We start from the raw sequence: 23,261 nt of genomic DNA, 5'->3' as shown, positions 1-23,261 counted from the left end.
GGATAGCAAGAATGAATTCTCCACAGAAGAAACAACTAAGCTCACCTGAAATCACATAAAAAACTAATCAGATGAGGAGGGAAGAAAGTTGCATTCCAGGCAGAGAGTGTTTGAAGCAGTTATCAAATTATTATCTCTTGACTCTAAATCTACCCTTGTTTGCCCTACTTTGTGATAACTAGCAGTGGACCCTGTAAACAATTTTCTTTTGCCAATTGGTAGATTGTTACCTTTGTTAGTAGAGGGCAACAAAGAGTTCCCTGCAAGGTGATGAGGGCAGTAATACACCTCTGGTTTTGGTCCCTCATCATTATTATTATTCCCTACAGAAGCCAGCAGCCATGCAGAGGAGTTCCGGATGCACGCTCATGCCACGTTCCCTGACTTCCCCCGGCGGCAAGGGCTTTGAGCAGTTCCAGTCCATCTACACTCTCCGGAAATGGTAGGCTTCTTCTATAGGACAGCTCGGCCCAGGCCTTATGCCAAGATCTTTTGTCAGCACAAGGCTGCGAGCATGTTCCTCTGGTCGTCACGACTATTTACTGGAAGGGCTGATTCTGCAGCTGGAGCTTCAGAACTTCGGCCACCGGATGGAAAGAGCCAACTCATTGGAAAAGACCCTGAGGCTAGGAAAGATGGAGGGCAGGAGGAGAAGGGGATGACAGAGGGTGAGATGGTTGGATGGCATCACCAACTCAATGGGCATGAGTCTGAGCAAATTCCGGGAGACAGTGGAGGACAGGGAAGCCTGGCGTGCTGCAGTCCATGGGGTTGCCAAGAGTCAGACACGACTGAGCGACCGAACAACAACAAACAACTGGTAACAACACACTCTATTTGATGAGGCCAGAATCTAGTTTTAGACCAGGGGAATCTCCCAGTCCTACTTCCTTTATTGTCCAGCCTTCTTGGAAACAGTAACTGTTCTCTTGACAAGCCTAGACCCCTGAGAGTCCTCACTTACCAATTAGTAGTTAGCCACCTCCTACTGTTTTACTTAGCAGTTCTTGCTATTACATTCCACCTATTCAAATAACCAGTGTGGCTTCTGTCTCCTGACTTAAACCTGACTGATGTACACAGCTCCTATGTGGGACTAAGAGGAGACCAGTATGGCTGAAGCAAAGAGCAAGAATCAACACACCAGATCATGAGGCTGGAATGGGACCCAAGGGCCAGAATATGCAGGAAATGGCAACTCACTCCAGTACTCTTGCCTGGAAAATCCCATGGACAGAGAAGCCTGATAGACTACAGTCCATGGGATTGCAGAGTCGGACACGACTGAGAGACTTCACTTTCACTTATAGGCCAGAGTAAGACTTTCGGTCTTTATCTTTAAGAGTCCAAATATGTGTTATCTGAAGAGATTACAGGATAGAGAATGATTTAGAGGGGAACAGAATGAATGCCAGGTGATTGAGGAGTGGATTACTATAGCAGCACAGACAAGAGAAGATGGTTTGGATGGGAATGTAGAGATCAAGATAGTGAGAAATGGATGGATGCCGGGAATATTTGAAAAAGAAAACCAATAGGGCTTGGTGATCAATTGAGTATCAGGGGAGAGGAAGATGTCTTGACTGATGCCTAGATTTCTGTCTTGCTTCAGGATGGATGGATGGTACACTAAGATCAAAAGGCTAAGACTGGGAAGGGAGATCAGGAGTTTGTTTTGAGCATGATGTTAGAGTGCTTTGAAATATCAAAGTGAAAATATCAAGTAGGAGTCTAAGTTCAGAGAGTAGCCTCAACTGGGATGAGGAGTTTGTGAGCCAGCATACACAACCAAAGTTACAGCACGACTGAGATGATCTAAGAGAGAGCTTTATGTGAGAAAGGACTTGGAACTAACCCAGCCGTGATGAGCCTCAACAATTAACAGCCAGTTAGAGGAGAAGAACCCTCAAAGGAAACACAGAAGCAATGAAGATGGAGGGGAGAAACCAGGAAAAGTATCAGGTCATAGATACCATGATGGTTGAGGAAAGAGTGGTCAATAGTCCTGCAAGGAAAAGGTAACTTAAGGATTGGGAAAATGTCTGCTAGATTCATGGAGGCCAATGGTAAACTCAGTGGGGACAATTTCTTTGGAGTGATGGGATCTTAAAAAATTGATAAGTGAGAGAGAGGTAAAGACATGGAGACAGTGAGTAAAGATAATTTTCTTAAGATGTTATAGTGATGAAACCCCAAGGCAACTCTTTTCACATTACAATTATTGTATACCTTAATTTGCATCTTACATCATTCCTCTATCACTACATGACAGGGCAATTAACAGAAATTCAGAGGAGCCAATAACTTTGGAACAAAGACTTAGATAGGTTTAGTCCATTCTGTAATACTGGATTGGCTCAGATCAAGCTGGGAACATTCTGACTGGAAACCAGTCTTTTAATTTATATTGTCTTTACAAGGTCTTAAATATCACTAATACCTTTAAAGGTTTCAATTCAATTCAGTTCAGTTGCTCAGCCCTGTCTGACTCTTTGCGACCCCATGGACTGTAGCACGCCAGGCCTCCCTGTCCATCACCAACTCCCGGAGTTTACCCAAACTCACGTCCACTGAGTCGGTGATGCCATCCAACCATCTCATCCTCTGTTGTCCCCTTCTCCTCCTGCCTTCGATCTTTCCCAGCATCAGGGTCTTTTCAAATGAGTCAGTTCTTTGCATCAGGTGGCCAAAGTTTTGGAGTTTCAGCTTCAGCATCAGTCCTTCTGATGAATATTCAGGACTGATTTCCTTTAGGATGGACTGGTTGGATCTCCTTGCAGTCCAAACAATTAATGGAAGGCATTTTGCTCTTTGCAAGGAGTGCATTCCATTTAATTAAGTCTGTTTATAACTGAAACCTTGTAGCTATCAAGGTTTGAGTGGGAAGTTGGGAAGGTATCAGCTATTCAGAGATGAAGATGGTTTGAACTTTTGCTGTAGAGATGCAGCAAAAGTAGTTTTCAAATGAGAAAGAGAAGGGAGAGGGCTCTGGAGTCCACTCTCTCCAGGTGACAGGAAAATGCCCGAGGGGTTTTATATATCCCGTGTCCTTATGTCACTACGTCTTGTGTCTGTTTCTGTCTCCTGCTTTATCACACACAGAGAAAGGAAGCAGAGGTCTAAGACACGGAAAACACAACGTAAGGCTGCCTCTAACATTACCTGAACTATTCAGACACCGTGCGGCTGGAAGCTGAGTTTGACACTGAACAACACACAGCTACAAATGGGAGTTAACACTAAAGCATTAGATGCCAAAATAAAAGAGTGAGAATAATGATAACTGTGCTTTAAACTATATGCTTCAAAATGCCTGTTCACATGACTGTACTTAATGTCAGCTATATAGCCTAACAAAGCACTATATCTTTAATTAAAAACCAATGGTTACAATGCTACAAGGGCTTTAGCTAAAACAATCCTTAAGTAAGGTTTAAATAAAACATTGGCTTTTTAGACCAAGATAGCCTGATGTCAGGGAACGTGAACGGGGGCTCCCTCAGCATCCACATACCCTCTTCCTTCACCCATTCACACAGGGCCTTATCTGAAGCTGCTACACACACCCCTCTTCCTGCCCCAGCCTCTCTCCTACTTGCTGCCTTCACAACATTTACTATAATCTATAAACATTTAAACTTCCCTGGCGGCTCAGATGGTAAAGAATCAGCTAGCAATGCAGGAGACCCAGGCATGATCCCTGGGTCAGAAGATCCTCTGAAGAAGGAAATGGTAACCCACTCCAGCATCCTTGTCTGGAGAATTCCACGGACAGAGGACTAAGCAACTAACACTTTCACATAAACATTTTGGTGGATTCTGGTTTACTGTGCTTCTCTTCTCCCCATTCCCACAAAAGAACATAAACTCTAGGAAGGCAAAAACTTTTTTATTTTGTTCACTTCATCTAGAAGAATTTCTGGCACATGTTAGATGCTTAAAATATTTCCTATATAGATAAAGAAATGACTTCAGGGTTTACTCTGTGTCAAATACTGTATTAATCACTTTATTTATCTCATTTACTCCTCATCACAATTGCAGAATATTTTGCAGGTGAGACACGGAAGGGGTCACACAACTAGTAAGTGACGAGGCCAAGATTTGAATCCAAACATGTTTAATGCTAAAGCCCTGCTTCTTAGCAATATTATGTTGCTTCCATCTGAGAGCTGGAACAGCTGAAATCCTGGAATACACACATTTGGCTTTTCTATTAAAGTTCTCAGCAAGCTGCTTTCTTCTTGTTGATCTTTTCTAATCCTCTGGTCCAATATAGGGTTTAGAAAAGCAGAGGAGATAATCTTGGAGCTAGGGCCAACAACAGGATTAAAAAATCTGCTTGGAAATCTTATAGGGAACCCCACACCACAAAAATATTGTAAAATAGTCTGTTGTTGTTTTCTTCTTTTTTATATGAAGCACAAATGAGGGACAGGCAGCCAACATTCTAAAATAACAGGACCCTTTCTCTCACATTTGCTTCAGTTCACCTAGAGAATAAGAAAGCGGTTCTGTCCCAGAGGCAAGCCACATGCAGAATCTGCCTGGCAAAGGTAAAAGGATGAGGCTGCCCCTGTTCTCCCACACAGGGCAGAAGCCCAGACCCTGGAGGTCAGTGAACACAGCATGGGGCCTTCTGTTAGAAACTAGTAACAGGTAACAGAAGAGCTGGCTTCCCAAGATGCTTTACAAGATGAGAGGAAATAAAGGAAGCCTGCTGGGAAGGGGAGCTGAAGACAAGGAAAGCCCAGCCCCCAAGCTTATCTCAATGGAGCCAATTGATAGCCCACAATCCTGCTTCTTTCCTATTGGATGGGAATTGTGTCCAGGGGGAAAAGGACAGCAGAGGAATCTGAATTCCTATTCTAGCCCATGCGGTGATAAGCATATGGACATTTCAGCAATCTGACCCTTAGGGAAAACAGAGTAGGAGCCACATCTGGGAAAAATGAAACCTAAGGTCATAATGCACTTTAACCATTTAGATAGAGCCTTAGAAATAAAAATGACCCTTGGCATTACTTCTGTGAAAATAAATCTTGATCTACTCCTTGACTGACTTTGTACTTAGATGCAGATAATCTTGATTGCATTATGTAAAAGATCTAATTTGAGTGGTTATTAAAAATTCTGAAATACAGAAAAAACTACTCCAAGGCTTAAAAAAGTAATTTTGTACTAAGTTTAAATCAAACTCCCCAACTTCAGAGCTATACGCTGACTTGCCGCATTGTCCCACTCGACAGTACTATATTTACAGCCTGAAATGATGATGCCTTTGGTGGTTATTTTTCATGTGGGAAGTCACACTAACACCCCGGAACCACCTGCACATATCTTAAGGCTAACTTTTCCCCTACCAGCAAATGATCCTTTTTAAAACCTTTAGAAAGAGAGATCTTGAATGTCAAGGTGTTATAAAAGATAAAACACGCTTTCCACATGTTCACAGCCTGCTGCCCAACTGGGCATTCAGGGCAAGCTTCCCTGAGCCAGTTTCATCACTGGAAAGCTTGATAAATGTTCCGCCACCAGCAGACTGGAGATTTCTTTAAGGCTCATACTTTGAACTCACTCAAGTACAGAATATAATTATCTGGTTTTGTTATGATTACTTTTCCCTAATTTTTCAATTATATACATTTTTCAGGAGTTATGGAGCCTGTGGTTTTAGTAATAACTCTCTAATGCATGCATAAAATTGCATGGATTTGAGTCAGGCTTTTGCTAACCAGACAGAGTTACCCCTGGGGCATAGATCTTCTCAGCTTTTCGACCCCGGGGCCTTGGTCTACTCAGCTATAAAGTGAGGGGATTAAGGGATCTTTCCCATCCTGCCCAGTTTCAAAGGTCTACTCAAAATGGGGTGCAGTAATATGCAAGATCCGACACTCATCTGTAAAATATTTAGCAGAGATCTCAGGATTTCTGAAAAATTGAACAAAGCACTTCAGAAGTCATTTGATAGTTTTGGCATCAACCTCCTGATTAATCTTCATTATCTTTGCAAAGAAACTTAACTAGCTATAAACTCATTTTGAAATTTATGATCACAAGCTGTTGGTGAAGTTAATGGTCAACCAGAAGAACTCCCTTCCTTTTGCAAAAACTTCTGATAACCTTCCACTGTCGTCATTTATTCTTTAACAGAAAGAATTACATGAGTAATATATTTGTTTTATTAATTATTAACAAATAATACTGATATACCTTAATGACTTCATGCTAAACTTACAAAGCTGAGGGATCTTGGGATGGTTCTTTGTGCAATAAAGTATTCTTTGCCAACAGTTTCATGACAGGGTTCACAAAAGCCCCCTTGTACAGAGAACTCATCTGCTGGGTATTTAACTTTCAAGGCAGCTCTCCACTGTGAAGTGAAGCGCTTCAATATTGCATTTGCTCTAATGTCATATACTTGATAGAGTTACTGAAATTGTTTTAGGAAGAAGGTATAAATTATAAGTAAATGAACAAATATATGTGCTGGGCTTTTAATGTATGATTGATATCACAACAGCAACCTGAGTAATTAGATTTTGAAAGTAATTCGTGTGAAAGCAATCACAGGCAAAGTTGGGAATGTGCCATTCGATTATTTAATTTCTTTCTCTTGCCCTGACCATAAATCAAAACATTCTCAAAATTGTAGGCAGAGGAAAAGCTGAATTAAAAGATGACTGGAACATCCAGATTCTAAAGAGAAATAGGTTATTTTTGTTGTTTGTTATAAGATATCATTGTGTAGTAAGGATTTTCTGAATTATGGCACTATTAATAGTGTTGTTAGGTAATGTTTATGGAAGAAAAGTAGAGCTTTGTGAGCAATTAGAAAACTTCTTAGTGTGTTACACAGTGTCAGTTATTTCATGCTTCCTCATGGTAATCCCTGATTTAGAACAGGTTATCATGTGATTTTCTGTTTGCACCTGTCTCTTCTGCTTGACTAAACTCTCCCCGTAGGTTGTTGTTCAGTTGCTAAGTCATGTCCGACTTTTTGTGACCCCAAGGATTGCAGCATGCCAGGCTTCCCTGTCCTTCACTATCTCCCAGAGTTTGCTCAAACTTATGTCCATTGAATCAGTGATGCCATCCAACCATCTCATCTTCTGTCACCCCCTTCTCCTCCCGTCCTCAATCTTTCAGGGTCTTTTCCAATTTTAGTCAGCTCTTTGCATCAGGTGGCCAAAGTACTGGAGCTTCAGCTTCAGCATCAGTCTTTCCAATAAATATTCAGGATTAATTTCCCTTAGAATTGGCTGATTTGATCTCCCTGCAGTCCAAGGCACTCTCAAAGTCTTCTCCAACACTACAGTTCGAAATCATCAATTCTTTGGCACTCAGCCTTCTTTATGGTTCAGTGGTCCCATTCATACATGACTACTGGAAAAACCATAGCTTTGACTATACAAATCTTTGTCTGAAAAGTGATGTCTCTGCTTTTTAAGCCCCTGTTTTATTCATCTTTGGTTTATTTTAGGAGACGTTTTGAAAAACTTTTAAAATTTATCTAAGTAATTTTGTATGGGTGGGTGTTGGGGGCAGGATGCTAGATGACTCACAATCACAGGAATCCCACACAACGAAGAACTGCCCGGTGACCTGAATTTTCTCATGTCTTCCCAGACATGTGACATATAAACTCAAAGAATTTTTTGTACAGTTTTCCTATGGATTTACAAGATTTACTTGGATCTCCAGGGTTCAACTACTATATACATTAAGAGAAAACTGTACTCTCTGGTGTTTATAACTTTACCAAGAGTTTTTCACCATTTGGAAAATTCCATGGTCAACCACAAGGGCAGTCACAGTATTTGAGTGGATAATTAGCAATTTTCAGTCTGCATTTGTAGCAGCTGCTTTCCCAGTGACCCAACGTCTACATTAAAATATACTTATTTAGTTTTTACTTCGCATGTTGAATATAAAGAAACAGTATTCATGTTATCCAGTTGACTACTGTCTCCCTTCCTGTAAGTGTAAAGCGATTCGTGATAAGTGTACGGTATGAACATCTGACCATTTTATTAAGCCTTCTATTTTAGCTATTCTTGAACTTCTTATATTTTTATATTATTGATGTTCTGTTTCTAGGTAGATTTACATTATCTATGAATTTTACTTTAGGACTTGACATAAAAATGGAGCTTTGGGCCAAACAGTATTGAAGATCACAGATCTAGTAGAATCCTGTACAGCTGCCATATTTTACAGAAAGGAAATGGGACACTAGAGATGAAATGATGCCCTTAAGGTCATACGGTTGATTAAGAAGCAGCCTTTCATTGAGTGATGACTATATAGCTGTAGCACAAATAAAGAATATTCCAGATTCTAACAGCCTGGAAGATTATATTCTATTGCACGATATAAAATACCAGGAGATAAAATAATTTGGCCTACGCTTTAATAACATTTCCTTTGGTCACCAATTATCCCTCCCTTTTCCTAGCCAAAGTGCCTTTAGAAAGAAAAATTTCTTTAAGCTGGAATTTCTATTTTCCTGATGATTCCAACAGAGACTAGAACTATATTTTTTAGATTAAAACAATCCTCTGACTTTTGCAGGGCTGGATTAGACATGTCTTCTCTGGGCCTGTGACTTTCCTCCTGGCCCCTACCATCCTGCCTAAAGACCATTTGAATCTATGCACAATGTTGCAGGACAATCTTTTCCTTTCACCACCAACAACTGTAGCAGTGACGGTCCCAGTGGGTCCCCTGCCATCCTTTTCTTCTATGTCTTCCTAAGCAACTTTACTTAAGAATAACTGACCTGTGACCCCACGGAGTGCCTTTGAAGGCTCCTCGAGTATTGAGATCTTTTTCTCACGAGGGGGAAGGGCTGGTTTTTCATTGGCGGAATCGGTGGATGAGCTGTCCTTCTCACAGCCGTTGATGTGGCCATTCTGTATCTGGGGTGGTGGTGGCTGCACGGGCCCTGCCTCAGGCCTCTCTGCCTTGTCTTTAGCATCTTTGTTGCCTTGATGCTGCTTGGACTTGCTTCTTTTTCTCTTATTATTCTAGAATGAGAAACAAATGAGAAATGAATATTATGCAGCGCACAAGCACCTTGAAATAGAATGTGAATCCGAGAAAGCAAAATAAGATATGTTATCCTTTTGCTTTTTTTTTGTTTTCTGACTCTTCAAATAAAATGGGTGAAAACACTGATGTCTTTATTAACTGCCCAAGTTACTATAAATAGCTTCTTTCCCACAATGAGTTGTATAAACTTTTACCTCATAAACATAGAAAACAAAAAGTTTCCTTTACAAGCAAAAAACAGCAGGAAATGGCTTAAAATAGCTGACATATCATTTGAGCAAATTGAGGGCCTACATATCTGAATGGTCATAGAATAAAAACTCTCGTGATTACTACCCAGGAGGAACTTGAATTCAGCTACTGTGCTATTGGAGAAGAGTTCTCATTTCTTATAGAGACCATGAGGGTGGGCGGAGGGCAGGGAGGACCCTGAGGTTCTGCTCCTCTGGGGAGGAGGGAAACCTGAGGGGAGGGTGGGAACAGAAGAGGCTGGCACCTCCTTGCAGAATGAGGAAGTGGAATCAAATCCCCAAAGTCCAGGTTGGGTCTTGAAAAGGCACCCCCCCCCCCAAACCAGGCCACCCCTGGACTGCTGCCACACTGTCCAGGAAGTCCCAGGATCATCCCCATGAACATTCAAGCTGGAGTGGAGAACTACTACAAAGCATTGCCAAACCAACGTGGGCCCATGTGAATTCTGTGCCCCTGGAATACTTGGCTGCTAGCTGAACAGCACCGTAAGACTTTTCTTACATTTAGCTCAGAATAACACAACTATGCATTTTATTTCATTTTTTATTTATATCTTTTAGTAATTTAATTAATGTATTTATTGGCCACATCTTGCAGTATGTAGGATCTTAGTTCCCCGAAGAGGGATCGAACCTATGCCCCTTGCAGTGAAAGTGTGGAATTTTCATCACTGAACCACCAGGAAAGTCCCTACCCCGAATTTTAGGTAACTGAAATTTTTTAGACCTTGGTACAGGCCTCAGCCAATGAGAACAGACAAGGGACCTGTCAGGACAGACCCTGGCCTGCCTGTGGCATCAGTGTCCCACCAGCTAAACATCAGCCTGGCTTTGTTCTGCAACATGTTTGAAAAGAAATAAGAAGAAACAATTTTCTCTTGATTCTCCTCCCCATTCCCTTTCTTTTCCTTTAAAACCGCAAGCATGGCTCTGTGTAAGGGCTCCTCCAGGGGAGAGAAGTGCAATGACTGGGTGAAGGGAAGGCCCAGGGGCACCATTCCCACAGGAGCCCTGGGTCTCCTATGCTGGGGAGACCATCTTCCCATTTAACCTCTAAGAAGAAGGTTTGGTAATGAGTTGGGTCTGCAGCTGCTGTCTGCTCTTTTTTTTTCCACATCAGAGAAATTTAAAACCCAATCCATACATCTCAAATTTCTCCATGTAAGTATAAATACTGCCTTTCAATCACTTGCAAACCATCTTCATTTCATACAGAAGTCTGGGAAGCTATGATTAAAGATAAGCAGACATTGTCAAAGATGGTGGCACACAAATGTTGAACAAAAAACCTCGTAATTCTCCCAGGTCTCCATGAAGCGAGGAGGAGAAAAAGGAGGAAAGGATCATTCCAGTAATTTCAGTAATCTTGGGAATTTATGAAAGTAATACTGCTTTCATGCGTGCATTTGTCAAAACCTATTCCTCGGGCCGGTGATCCTCCCTCAGTGGGAAGAGTATATACTGGGATTCCCCTTGGGGAAGTTACTTGGGAAAGAGAAGCAGACTTTTTGTCAAAGTAATGAAACAGATGACAGGCCTAGAACAAGAAGTTGCACCTCCAAGGAGCCAGTGAGTACCCATAAACGCTCACAAGACCAGGAAGGCCAGTATGTGTACAGCACACCTCACGTGTGCCCAGAGGTCGGAACGGTGTGACTAGACAAGAAAGGAAAATAACTTGAATGGGGCAGCTTAAAATCTCCCCTCTGCTCACAAGGAGCAGTCAGTCTGCCAGGGTTCGAAAGAAAGGAAAACAGGTCCCTTACTTACTATGGCTTTAAAGTACGTCCTTTATTAAAAATCTAGCTTATTAGAATTCAGGAAAAATGTTTCTGGGGGCAGCCCTGGACAGATTCTCTTGGCTGGAAAAACATGTGAAAATGTATTTAGAGCTTTTCAAGTATCTTTAAAAAGCTCCTTAATGTTTTCCTTTGTGCTGTGGGATACGTTCAGGCAAGTTAACATCTAGAATCCTTTGAATTCTCTGGTTGGGCTTGCCTTAATACTTAAAAAGAAAAACTCTGGGACTTCTAAAGCACACCTGGTGGTTAAAAACACTTGAACAGAAAACAAGGGCATTAGTAGGGAGGGTGGCTTTTAATTTAAGAAAGTCATGAATCTGGAAGCTTCCTGGGTATACATATTAACATATTTGAAAGAAGCACAAAATTGGCACCCTTGTTAAAATGATAACAGCCACGAAGATTCTGATGGAAGATGTTACTAATTTACAATCCATATCAATCTTACCTTCTTTTTTCCTGTCATATTCCATTCTTTTAGAACTTGAATTGCACTGCCTAGACAAAGACAAAGAATCTTCAACATGTATTCACATAATAAAACACCACACAAAATTCATCTCTGTCTTTCCATCCTGGTAGCGATTTTTTTTTCCTGGCTTTTTCATTTGTTTTGATACATCCTACCTTAATAAAAATGCCAGTTTCATTTTTTATTTCCAGATTTTCATTTAATTCACTGCATGATCTTGGTTTTATCAAAGTATTAAGCCCCACTACATGAAGCTTACTTTGTTTTATCATTATGTTGTCTTAGAGAAAATGAAATATATCTTGAGAATTTTCTGATAGCTTCATTGCCATAGGTAGAATTAAAATTGTTCTGTTTTATATATGAATCAAAATACCTATAATCTTCTAGGCCAAACATGGGATTTTGAATATTATTAACCATGTGAATCCTAACTTTTTGTTTGGCTATTTCTGCTCATTTTCTGCCTCTACTCATTATGTTCACAACCTGCAGGGTGACAAGAAGGACAGATGATCCAATGTTAGTTTTGCTCATGTCACTGTGGATAAGGACAGGATGTAGTCTTTGCAAGGTTCCACTTTGAAACAAAAGAAGCTCATTAAACAACAAGTTGAGTCCCAGGTTCTGAAATACTCTTCACGTGCATATGTGGCATCGCCCAGATGCAGAGGAAAAGTCTAACTTGATTAAATTAAAAAATATTTTAAAAGAAATGCTTAACCAGCGGTCAGCTACAATAAGTATCTTCATGTAATCTAAGTTTCTTCACTCACTCCAAGGTGCTAGTGGTAAAGAACCCACCTGCTAACGCAGGAGATGTTAGAGACTTGGGTTCAATCACTGCGTCAGGGAGATCTCCTGGAGGAGGGCATGGCAACCTACTCCAGTATTTTTGCCTGGAGAATCCCACAGACAGAGGAGCCTGGTGGGCTACAGTCCATAGCGTCACAAAGAGTTAGACACGACTGAAGCGACTTAGCATGCACTCACACACTCACTCCAAACTGCTGGGGGTAATTTCAACAAGTTATTGGTAATGAGCAGACCAGCTGTTCTTATTTAAATAGGTATAAGCATTCTCATACCATTTCATTATACTAATAGTTCTCTACAATGGGTGTGTTGGCTAAACAAAGATAAACTTCAGGCTAGTCTTTATAACAAATTTCAAATTAGTAGGGCCCCAATTATTGAGTCTACTGCCACTGTTAGATAAGCAGAAGACCATATTGCTTTGACTAATGTTTAAAAAGACTAATTATTCCTATCCATTCAGAGTTTCCAATTCAATGCCCCTCGAAGGCTTTTTGTATTACATGTACTTGAAATAGTAAGACTGCATTTAAAAGTAAGCTATAATTCAGACTTTTTATTAACTAGGGTGATCTTTTTCTAATTTGCCCAGAGAATTAATGTTTCATAGTATTTTCCTTTCGAAGAACTTTAGGAAGTCACTTTCACTAGGTTACTTCCTAAGTCACATCCGTGGCTAAGAATTATTAGGGTAGTTCTTACTTACAGCTCAACTTCAGAATTCTGGATAAAAATTAAATTTAAAAAATGTTGAAGACGGTTCTTTTAAATCAGAGAAAGGGGGTGAGTTGTTTACTACTTTCAACTGCAATATTCAATTATTCTTCTAATTTTTATATTTGGACATAAATTCTATTTGCAATTTGGACCATGAGCTTTTAGAGGGTAATTCTGAAGAACCTGTGTTTACAGACAATTTTGAAACTGTTACTATTAAACTTTAATTATACTAAAACTGCTTGGAGGTTTTTTTATAGACATAATTTAATTAGTTTATTTATTTTCGGCTGTACTGGGTCTTCGTTGCCTCAGGGACTTTTCTCTGGTTGCAGCCAGTGGGGGCTACTCTCCAGGTGTGGTGTGCAGGCTTCTTGCAGTGGCTTCTCTTGCTGCAGAGCACGGGCTCCAGGGCTCCAGGACTGCAGCAGTTGCAGCACATGGGCTTGGGCTCAGTCGTGCTGGTTCCCCGGCTCTAGGGTACAGGCTCAATAGTGGTGGCACGGGGGTGTAGTTGCTCCAGGGCATGTGGGATCTGCCTGGATCAGGGATCGAGTCCCTGTCTCCTGCACTGGCAGGAGGATTCTTGACCAGTGAGCCACCAGGGAAGTCCTGTTTGGAGCTTTTTAAGCCACTCAGGAAGTGTGCTTTTAGTGTGCCTCATAAGTGATTCCTAGTGATTATTTCTGATTTTCAGTGATCTTTAAACAAGTTTTCCTATTGACTCCCATCCAAAATGATATCTCAGCAATCGATGAGTTTTTTAAAATGAGACCTTAATCTTGACAAGGTGAAAATTTCAAGAAGGACAAGCATGGTGCTGTATTTAAATACAGTTGGATTTGATGACAGTCCATCAGTTACTGAGCATCTGGGCATCTCATCAGGGTCACTTTATAATAAAAACTTTCAGGATGGAGAATGTGGGGGCCTCACTCCAGCTGAGGGTGGGGAGGCATGGGGATAGTAACCTGTTTCCTTTCCTAAAGCTTTTTTCCATGTGAGTGACACTGGTAAGTGAAACTGAAAAGAGAGTTTATCTGCGCCAGGCTGTGCGCCTCTCAATTTCTTTTGTGAGACAAACTGTACAAATGTTGCAAAGCTGGATTAGCATCCCATTCTCTGTATTTGTTTCTTACGAATAAAGATTCCATATTTGTTCATACAAGAAGCAGGAAGAACAGTCAGAAAAGTTATGCACTGTGGGGCTGCTTGCAGGTCTATTTTGAACCATGTGTGCTAAGTCACTTTAGTCATGTCTGACTCTTTGCGACCCCATGGACTGTGGCCCACCAGGCTCCCATGTCCATGGGATTCTCCAAGCAAGAATACTGGAGTGAGTTGCCCTCTTTCATGGGATCTTCCTGACTCAGGGATCAAACCCTGGTCTCTTGCATCTCCTGCCTTGGCAGGCAGGTTCTTTACCACTAGCGCCAGCTGGGAAGTCCCATTTTGAATGATGTGTGTGTGTGTGTGTGTGTGTGTTAGTCACTCAGTTGTGTCTGACTCTTTGTGACCCTATGGACTGTGGCCTACCAGGCTCCTCTGTCCAAGGGATTTTCCAGGCAAGAGTATTGGAGCAGGTTGCCATTTCCTTCTCCAATTTTGAATGATAATCATTTTTAATTCAATTAGCACTCTAAACTCTGACTGCAGATATCAGAATGTGAGTGTGCTATCTGGTTCCAAGACCTTGCCTGAAATGCAATTATAATATATGTAGAAATTTAGGAAGATTGTTTTATTTCCAGGAAATTGAGTAAGTTTAACAGAAAACAAAACTAGTATAAAAGGAGGAATATGCTGAAAGGTATTCCCTGAACTTCTGGTCAGATTATGTTTAGTTAGTCCATATTAACAAAACAGAAACTAATGCTAGGACAGAAGATATAGGATATCAAAGAACAGGTATAAGATATTTGTTCATAAATGAAATTTATTTAATTTGTCTAGGAGAGAAGAATTTCCCATAATTTATAGGAAATGTAAAACAGTAGGTTATACATTTATAAAGTAACTACATTCCTGAGAATTTAGATTCTGTAACATCACTGGAAATGGGCTGTTCAAAAAATCAAATTTTTTTAGACAGCAAAAACGTTCTAGAGGTGGATAAGATGAACTAATATTCTGACTAATTAGGAAATTTCAAAATGATACACTAAGGATATTAAAGACTAAATCAGTCCCCTCAGACTACTTAAACATCAGGTTCAAGGATTCCAGTCCTAAGGCCAAGTAGAACTATGCTGGTTGAAGAGTTGAGAAGGCTTTTCAGATCAGGAATGAAGTTCATTATCCTCCATTAACAAGGACACCATCAAATAAAGGACATTGTTTAATAACAGACTGGACAGACTGGTCGACAGTGGAATTAGTAGCATTAGAACAGGTATCCTTTGCAAACTATCTATAGTCTGTCTTCTGTTTTTTCTCAATGAGGAAAAAAGAACTTCCAAATCCTGCTCTTAATACATAGATATGTTTTTTAAAATGCTGTTTTCTGTGGTAAAATTCACATAATATAAAACACACTGTGAGCTTAGTTGCTCAGCCATGTCCAACTCTTTGCGACCCTCTGGTCTCTAGCCCACCAGGCTCCTCTGTTCATGGGATTCTCCAGGCAAGAACACTGCTGTGGGTTGCCATGCCCTCCTCTAGGGGATCTTTCCAGCCCAGGGATCAAACCCAGGTCTCCCACATTGCAGGTGGATTCTTTACCCATTGAGCCACTAGGGAAGCCCAAGAATACTGGAGTTGGTAGCCTATCCCTTCTCCAGGGGATCTTCCTGACCCAGGAATCAAACTGGGGTCTCTTGCACTGCAGGTGGATTCTTTAGCAGCTGAGCTACCCGGAAAGCCCCTGAAACACACTGTCTTAACTATATTTAACTGTACAGTTCAGGGGCACTGAGTACATTCACATGGTTGTGCAGCTCTCACCATCATCCGTCTCCTGAGTTTTTCCTTTCCTAAACTGAAACTCTATCCCCATTAAACCTAAGTCCCCATCCCTCACCACCTCCAGGACCCTGGCAAGCACCAATGTATGTAGACGTGTTTTTAAAACCTAGCATATTTTTATAAAAAATAAAGTATTAGTAAATAATTGGTATTCAATTCACTCAAAGAAGAAACACAGAATATATAGTTCTAACATCTACAGGTTCACAGGACATGTATACTCACCATCCACAAAGGCCTGCACTGCTTTATCTACATTAAAATCAAACTGCTGTAGCACCAGGACTATTTCATTATTGCTTTTGTTGGGAACAACTGATCGAACTGCATAGATCTGGAAAGGAGAGGAAAAGAGAAAGGCAAACATTGTGAATGTTTTTCATCCATGAATCTCTCACTGGATAGAAAAAAAGAAAAAAACACTGTTCTAAAGGCCTTAAAAAGCTGGCTAATCTATCTTCTTGCCATCAAGCATACTCAAGGCATTTTGGACCCATAAAAGCTAATCCTGGTAATCACCTTGATACCCTCTTTATTTGAATACACATTTCTACAAAGATTTCCCTGTTAGGACTGGAGCAGCAAGCCTGAAGAGCCAACTCTGGTTTTGCAACCTACTCCCCTCCCCCGCAGCCCATGCCCAGGACTCCAGATGCACACAACATGTGTTTTCAGTGAGCACACAGATAGCCCTCTGTCTCTGGCTCTCTTCTCCATGAGCTCAGGGCCTATCTTTGGAAAATTTACAGAAATAGCTTCATGCCTGAGCTTCTCTTATCTCCACAGTGGAGACAGTCACATTGCAGTTCACGAAAGTATGTTGTGAAACTCCATTAATGTTTATAGAGATATAAAAATGTGGGGCATTGTGTTTTTGAAATGGCAATCTTAGCCATAATACAGAAAAGGTTCCCCAACACACTTCTGAAAAATCAAACATTTAAACCAGTGTAAATACATACATGAGAGCTAAGGATTTCAACAGGTTAAGCTAATATTCAATTTTTAATGACCTATAGATATTTCTTAGTCAACTTTTGCACATTTTCTTCTTGCCTAATAGAATTCATTGACCTTTAGCTCACAGAACTTGCAATTACTACAGGATACTTTATCCACTGTAGCAAAACCTGGCTCTCTCTGCTTTCTATCAAGGGGATTACTGCAGCCACTACTGACAAATGCGAGAATGCCGTATGGTGCCAAGGTGAGCGGCATTCACATCGATGATCACAAAAGCACTACACAATCCTTACTTGTTTTCAGGGAGTATTTTGTGAAAGCCTACCTTGTGACAAGGCACCAAACTTCTTGCAACTTACTGACTAGAGGGGACATATCAGTATGTACATACCGATCAAATGATCACACAAATACATATCTATGTACATGTTGCAATACGTGCCATAAATCATGACAAGGAGACTTGAGTGTATATAGGTGTGCTGAAATCTGATGGACAAAAGAGAAGAGATGGCTGGGAGGTTAAGGGGGAGGGCCTCTTAGAGGGGACAGCATGAATGAGGAGCCAGGCACAGATGAGGAGGGAGTATGGAGCAGGACAGAGATTGAGGCTTCCAGAAGTACAAGATGAGGCCAGAGGCAGGCAGGGACCAGATCATGTAGCCCACAAGGTCATGTAAAAGATTTTGGTCTTGTGACCATCCCTCAACCACCCTCAATGCTGTCCTTTCTTATTCATTCATCATGTTAGAAAGATATCTCTTGGGAACTCCCCAGCAGTCCAGTGGTTAAGACTCTGCACTTTCACTGCCAAGGGCAAGAGTTCCATCCCTGGTCAGGGAAGTAAGACCCTCCAAGCTACAAAGTGCGGCCAAAAACAAAACGAAACAAAAACATTACAAAAAAAGAAAAATAGCTCTTTCCCTCTTCCCTCTCTCTCCGTATGTATGTATGGTATTACCTTCTATATCCAACACTTGTGTTGCTTCCATAGCTTGGCTATTGGTGTGTATACACACATACACACATATACACACACACAATGGAATATTACTCAGCCATAAAAAATGAAATTCTGCCATTTGCAGCCACATGGATGGATCCAGCGAATATCATGCTTACTGAAGTGAATCAGACAAAGACATAGACTTCAACACTGTATGATATCACTTATAAGTGCAATCTAAAAAATAACATGAATGTATGTAACAAAACAGAAACAGACTCACAGAGAAAACAAAACAGTGGTTACTGATAGAGACAGGGAAGCAGGGAGGGGCAAGATTAGGGCATAAAATTAAGAAATAGAAATGACAATGTATAAAATACATAAGCAACAAAGATATATTGTACAGCACAGGGAATTATAGCCATTATCTTATAGTAACTTTTAATGGAGGATAAGCTATAAAAATGCCTAATAACTGTGCTGTATACCTGAAAACTAATATAATATTGTAAATTGACTATACTTCAATTTAAAAAAACACAGAATTTTCAATCTACCTCCACAGTTGTGTGATCAATAAAGATCAAGAAGTATGGAATAAACATAAATGGTTGTTTGCCCTGTTTCCAGACTCTCCTCTGCAAAACATTATTTTATTATGTTCAGGCAAAACATGATATAAACCATAGCTTATAGAGATACTTCCTCTTTAAACAGGTACACAGCACTTGCCTGTTCCTCTTTAAAAGAACAAAAAAAAATCCAACATGGTAGAATATAGAACATCTATCCTTGTCACTTTATATATCCTATCTCTGAACATACCCTCAGAAAATTGTCAATAACTGAGTTCTGATATCAAATATAACTATGAATATCACAAATAGTTCCCAGAGGAAGACACTTAATTAAAACAAGAATGTCAAGTTGTAAAGACACTAAAGGAAGGAAAGGAAAAAAAAAATCTATTCTTAGATATTCCATAGTAATGTTGAATTCTAGTGAATTTCTCGGCCAAGTTTCTGCTTTAATCATAGTACTTGGCTAATGTGAGAGAGTAGCATTATTTTTCTACCTTCTTATTTATGAATTCACTACATTTGTTTTGCTATGAAAATGTCTTGGAGAGAGACGGAGGAATCCAGATACTAAAATGCATGCATAAGCATCCAGAGACTTCACAGTGTCACTATCCAACATGCAGCAGTCATAAGGGGTCTAAGCATTTAAATCTAAAAAAGGTCTCCTTATGAAGGAGCTTTAAAACGTAAGGTGTGGATGACAGAGGCAGTGTTACAGGGAGGTTGTGCTGAAAAGCTGCCTTTGCGTTAGGAAATGAAGCTCCTGGAGCAATGGATCAATCAATGCGTGACTAATGGTAGTTTGCATATGGGGAGCTCATAAAATTCTCGCCTGCAGTGGCTGTTTTGCAAAGGCTGTTTCTGGCACCGCTTCACACACACAGCCTTTACGTCGCTGCCACAGCCTAAGCTGGTGAATCCGCTGCTGCAGCTTCACACTGAAGCCCACTGTTTGAATCTGCACGCGACTCCATCCCTCGAGGGTTCTCACACCATAAAACAGTCTCCTGGGGGGCCGACCAGGCGGCAGCACAGGATGCTGGGGGACAATCTGGACCATGAGTTAGGGGTTCAGTTAGCAACTGCTTTACCTTCCCTAATTACTGTTCCCTGTTTTGCTTTTACTAATTTAAATGGCAAATTCAATTTGCTATTGACAAATCTGCCTTTTGCACCTCAATAGTCGTTTTGATTTTAAACGTTTTTGCACAGCAAAGGAAACCACTGATAAAATGAAACGACAACCTAATTAATGGGAGAAAATATTTGCAAATGGTATGGCCAATAACGGGCTAATATTCATCATATAGAAACAGCTCATACAACTCAACAACAACAAAAAAACGGATTAAAAAATGGGTAGAAGAATTGAACAGACGTTTTTCCAAAGAGGAAATGTAGATGGCTAACAGGTAAATGAAAAGATGTTTAACATCGTTAATCACCAGGGAAATACAAGGCAAAACCACAATGAGCTATTTATTACCTCACACCTACCAGAATGGCTATCACCAAAAAGAATACAAACAACAAATGTTGGTGAAGATGTGGGAAAAAAGGAACCCTGGTACACTGTTGGTGGGAAAGTAAATTGGTGCAGTCACTGTGGAAAACAGTATGGAGGTTTCTCAAACAACCAAAAATAGATCTACCATATATGACCCAGCAATTCCACTCATGGGTATACATCTGAAAAAAACAAAACCAGTAATTCGAAAAGATACATGCATCCCTAATGTTCATAACCGCATTCTTTACAAGTGCCAAGATATGGACACAATGTGTTTATTAACAGATGAAGGGATTAAGAAGATGTGGTGTATATATGTATAACGGAATACCACTTAGCCATAAAAAAGAACGAGATTTTTGCCGTTTGTAGCAGTAAGCATGGATTTGGAGGGTACAATGGCAAGTGAAGTGAGTCAGCCAGAGAAAGACAAACATCGTACGGTATCATTATAAATGGAATCTAAGAAATACAACAAATAAGTGATTATAACAAAAAAGAAGCAGACACAAATACAGTGAACCAACTAGTGGTTACCAGTGGGAAGAGGAAAGAGGGCAGGGGCAAAATAAGAGTAGGGGATTAAGAGGTACAAACTATTACATATAAAATAAGCTACAAGGATATACTGTACAACTGTACAACGCTGCACAATGTGGGGAATATAGCAAATACTTATAGTAATTCTAAATGGAATATAACCTTCAAAAATTGTGAATCACTATATTTTACACCTGTAACATATAATACTGTACATCAACCATATCTCAATAAAAAATAAACGTTTAAAAGAGTGTTTTGATTTAACTTAAGCATTCTAATCTCCCTTTCTCTCCTCTCCCTGGGGTTGTCTATCTAAGGTGGCAGGTTTTGCCCCATTCTGTCTCAGGCCCGTCCTGCTGGCATTTTCTTTTTCTTTATTTCTTTTTAAATTTATTTATTTTTTAATTGAAGGGTAATTGTTTTATAGAATTTTGTGGTTTTCTGTCATACATCAACAAGAATCAGCTGTAGGTACACCCATGTCCCCTCCCTCCTGAACCTCCCTCCCATCTCTCTCCCTGTCCCATCCCTCTAGACTGTCACAGAGCCCCTCTTTGAGTTCCCTGGTTCATATAGTAAATTCCTATTGGCTATCTATTTTACACATGGTACTGTAAGATTCCATGTTACTCTCTCCACACATCTCACCCTCTCCCTCCTCCGCTCTCCCTGCGTCCATAGGTCTGTTCTCTATGTCTGGCATTTTGCCGGCACTAGGCAGCAAGGCAGTGGGGCTTTCACAGATGCGGTTTACTTCAGCTTCCCACATTAACTTACCTCTCCTGGACCTGACTTGTCTGGCTTAAGAACTGTTAGCAGATTTCTTCATTCACACTGTGCATTTTTTGAGCCTATCTGTGATGACTCCTTAGAAATTCTCCTTGGCTTACAGATGAGTCACTTAAGACTATGTCTGAGTTTCAAAAAATGGTTCTAACAGAAGTTTTCAATCCACCTACACAGCTGTGTGATCAGTAAAGACCCAGTACTATCAAATAAACAGAAAATAACAGTTCTCTCTGCTTCTGGTCTCCCACCTACAAATTCATCCCTGAGCCTGCTGCCAGACTACTCTTCTTCAAGTATAATTAGGACTACTTCCCCATCTTCCTTAAGAGTAAAATTCAGTGTCTACAACCTGGCACTCAGGACCATTGACAACTGGGCACTCATCTGCTTTTCCAAATGCCGTTCTTGCTCTGCCCTTTACAGATGAGCACAAGCCCAGTGTTGGCCACTTACCCCTACCTCCATGTGAGTTTTGTCCTTGATAAAAAGCAGAGACAAAAAAAAAAAAAGAGTAGAGATGTCACTTTGCTGACAAAGATGTGTATAGTCAAAGTTATGGCTTTTTGAGTAGTCATTTTATGGATATGAGCGTTGGACCACAAAGAAGGCTGAGTGCCTAATAACTGATGCTTTTAAACTATGGTGCTGGAGAAGACTCTTGAGTCCCCTAGACTGCAAGGAGATCAAACCAGTCAATCCTAAAGAAATCAGTCCTGAATATTCATTGGAAGGACTGATGCTGAAACTGAAGATACAATACTTTGGCCACCTGATGTGAAGAACTGACTCACTGCAAAGGACCCTGATGCTGGGAAAGATTGAAGACAGGAGAAGGGGACACAGAAGATGAGATAGTTGGATGGCATCACTGACTCGATGGATGTGAGTTTGAGCAAGCTCTGGGAGTTGGTGATGGACAGGGAAGCCTAGCGTGCTGCAGTCCATGGGGTCACAAAGAATCAGACACGACTTAGAGACTGAACAACAAAAGATGTGTCCACTTGCCCAAATTTTATACTCCACCTGAAATGCCAGGTATCCTGTGAAGCTCTTTGTCTCCACCATCCCTGCCATAAGTCATCTCTGTCTCCTTTCAATTTCCACAGACCTTATCAGTGGATGTCTCCTAAGCCCAGCACCTTCTACATCACAGGCCTGTCTGTGTGAGGTGCATATTCTAAATGATAAGGAACATGAATGCAGAATTCTCCTCCCAGTCATTTCTGCATCTTCACCATGCTCACCCGAGTGACCAATAATGTGCACAGATAGATGGATATGAAAGTGAAAGTCGCTCGGTTGTGTCTGATTCTTTGCAACCCCATGGACTATACAGACCATGGAATTCTCCAGGCCAGAATACTGGAGTGGGTAGCTGTTTCCTTCTCCAGGGGATCTTCTCAACCCAGGGATGATTGAACCCAGGTCTTCTGCATTGCAGGCAGATTCTTTATCAGCTCAGCCGCAAGGGAAGCCCAAGAATACTGGAGTGGGTAGCCTATCTCTTCTCTAGCAGATCTTCCCGACCCAGGAATTGAACCGGGGTCTCCTTCACTGCAGGTGGATTCTTTACCAACTGAGCTATCAGGGAAGCCCAAATGTGCACAGAGTAGGTATTTAATAGCAATCTGTTGAATGAGAGAATGTCAATTTGTAGCTATACCAGGCTGCTCTTTTTTTGACATGTTATGCTAATATTTTTATTACTTTTCCATTAGTTTATATGTGTTATTGTGCTACAGTGGGGTTTTGCTAATTGTATATAAATATGCTAAAAAGCTCTCCTTCATTCTCTACCCTCTAAAATCATTTTTTTATATTGGCGTATAGTTCATTTAGAATGTTGTGTT

The 23,261-nt window shown here is 40.7% G+C and overlaps 1 protein-coding gene across 13 annotated transcripts in view; it reads right to left on the bottom strand.

Moving 5' to 3' along the window:
• The window catches only part of SPATS2L (spermatogenesis associated serine rich 2 like), a 184,327-nt gene that overhangs the window by 50,380 nt on the left and 110,686 nt on the right, over window positions 1-23,261 (bottom strand). For all 13 annotated transcript variants that reach the window (XM_069577950.1, XM_069577956.1, XM_069577951.1 and 10 more), the window contains 3 exons: window positions 16,302-16,410; window positions 11,556-11,605; window positions 8,783-9,029 (listed from right to left, as the gene is read on the bottom strand). In XM_069577950.1, the coding sequence (XP_069434051.1) occupies window positions 8,783-9,029; window positions 11,556-11,605; window positions 16,302-16,410 (406 nt within the window). The remainder of the gene's footprint in view (window positions 1-8,782; window positions 9,030-11,555; window positions 11,606-16,301; window positions 16,411-23,261) is intronic.

The sequence above is a fragment of the Ovis canadensis genome, chromosome 2 (assembly GCF_042477335.2).
Source record: "Ovis canadensis isolate MfBH-ARS-UI-01 breed Bighorn chromosome 2, ARS-UI_OviCan_v2, whole genome shotgun sequence".
Taxonomy (NCBI): Eukaryota; Metazoa; Chordata; class Mammalia; order Artiodactyla; family Bovidae; genus Ovis; species Ovis canadensis.
The sequence above is the reverse complement of the archived record's forward strand: the minus strand, read 5'-3'. Positions and strand labels throughout refer to the sequence as shown.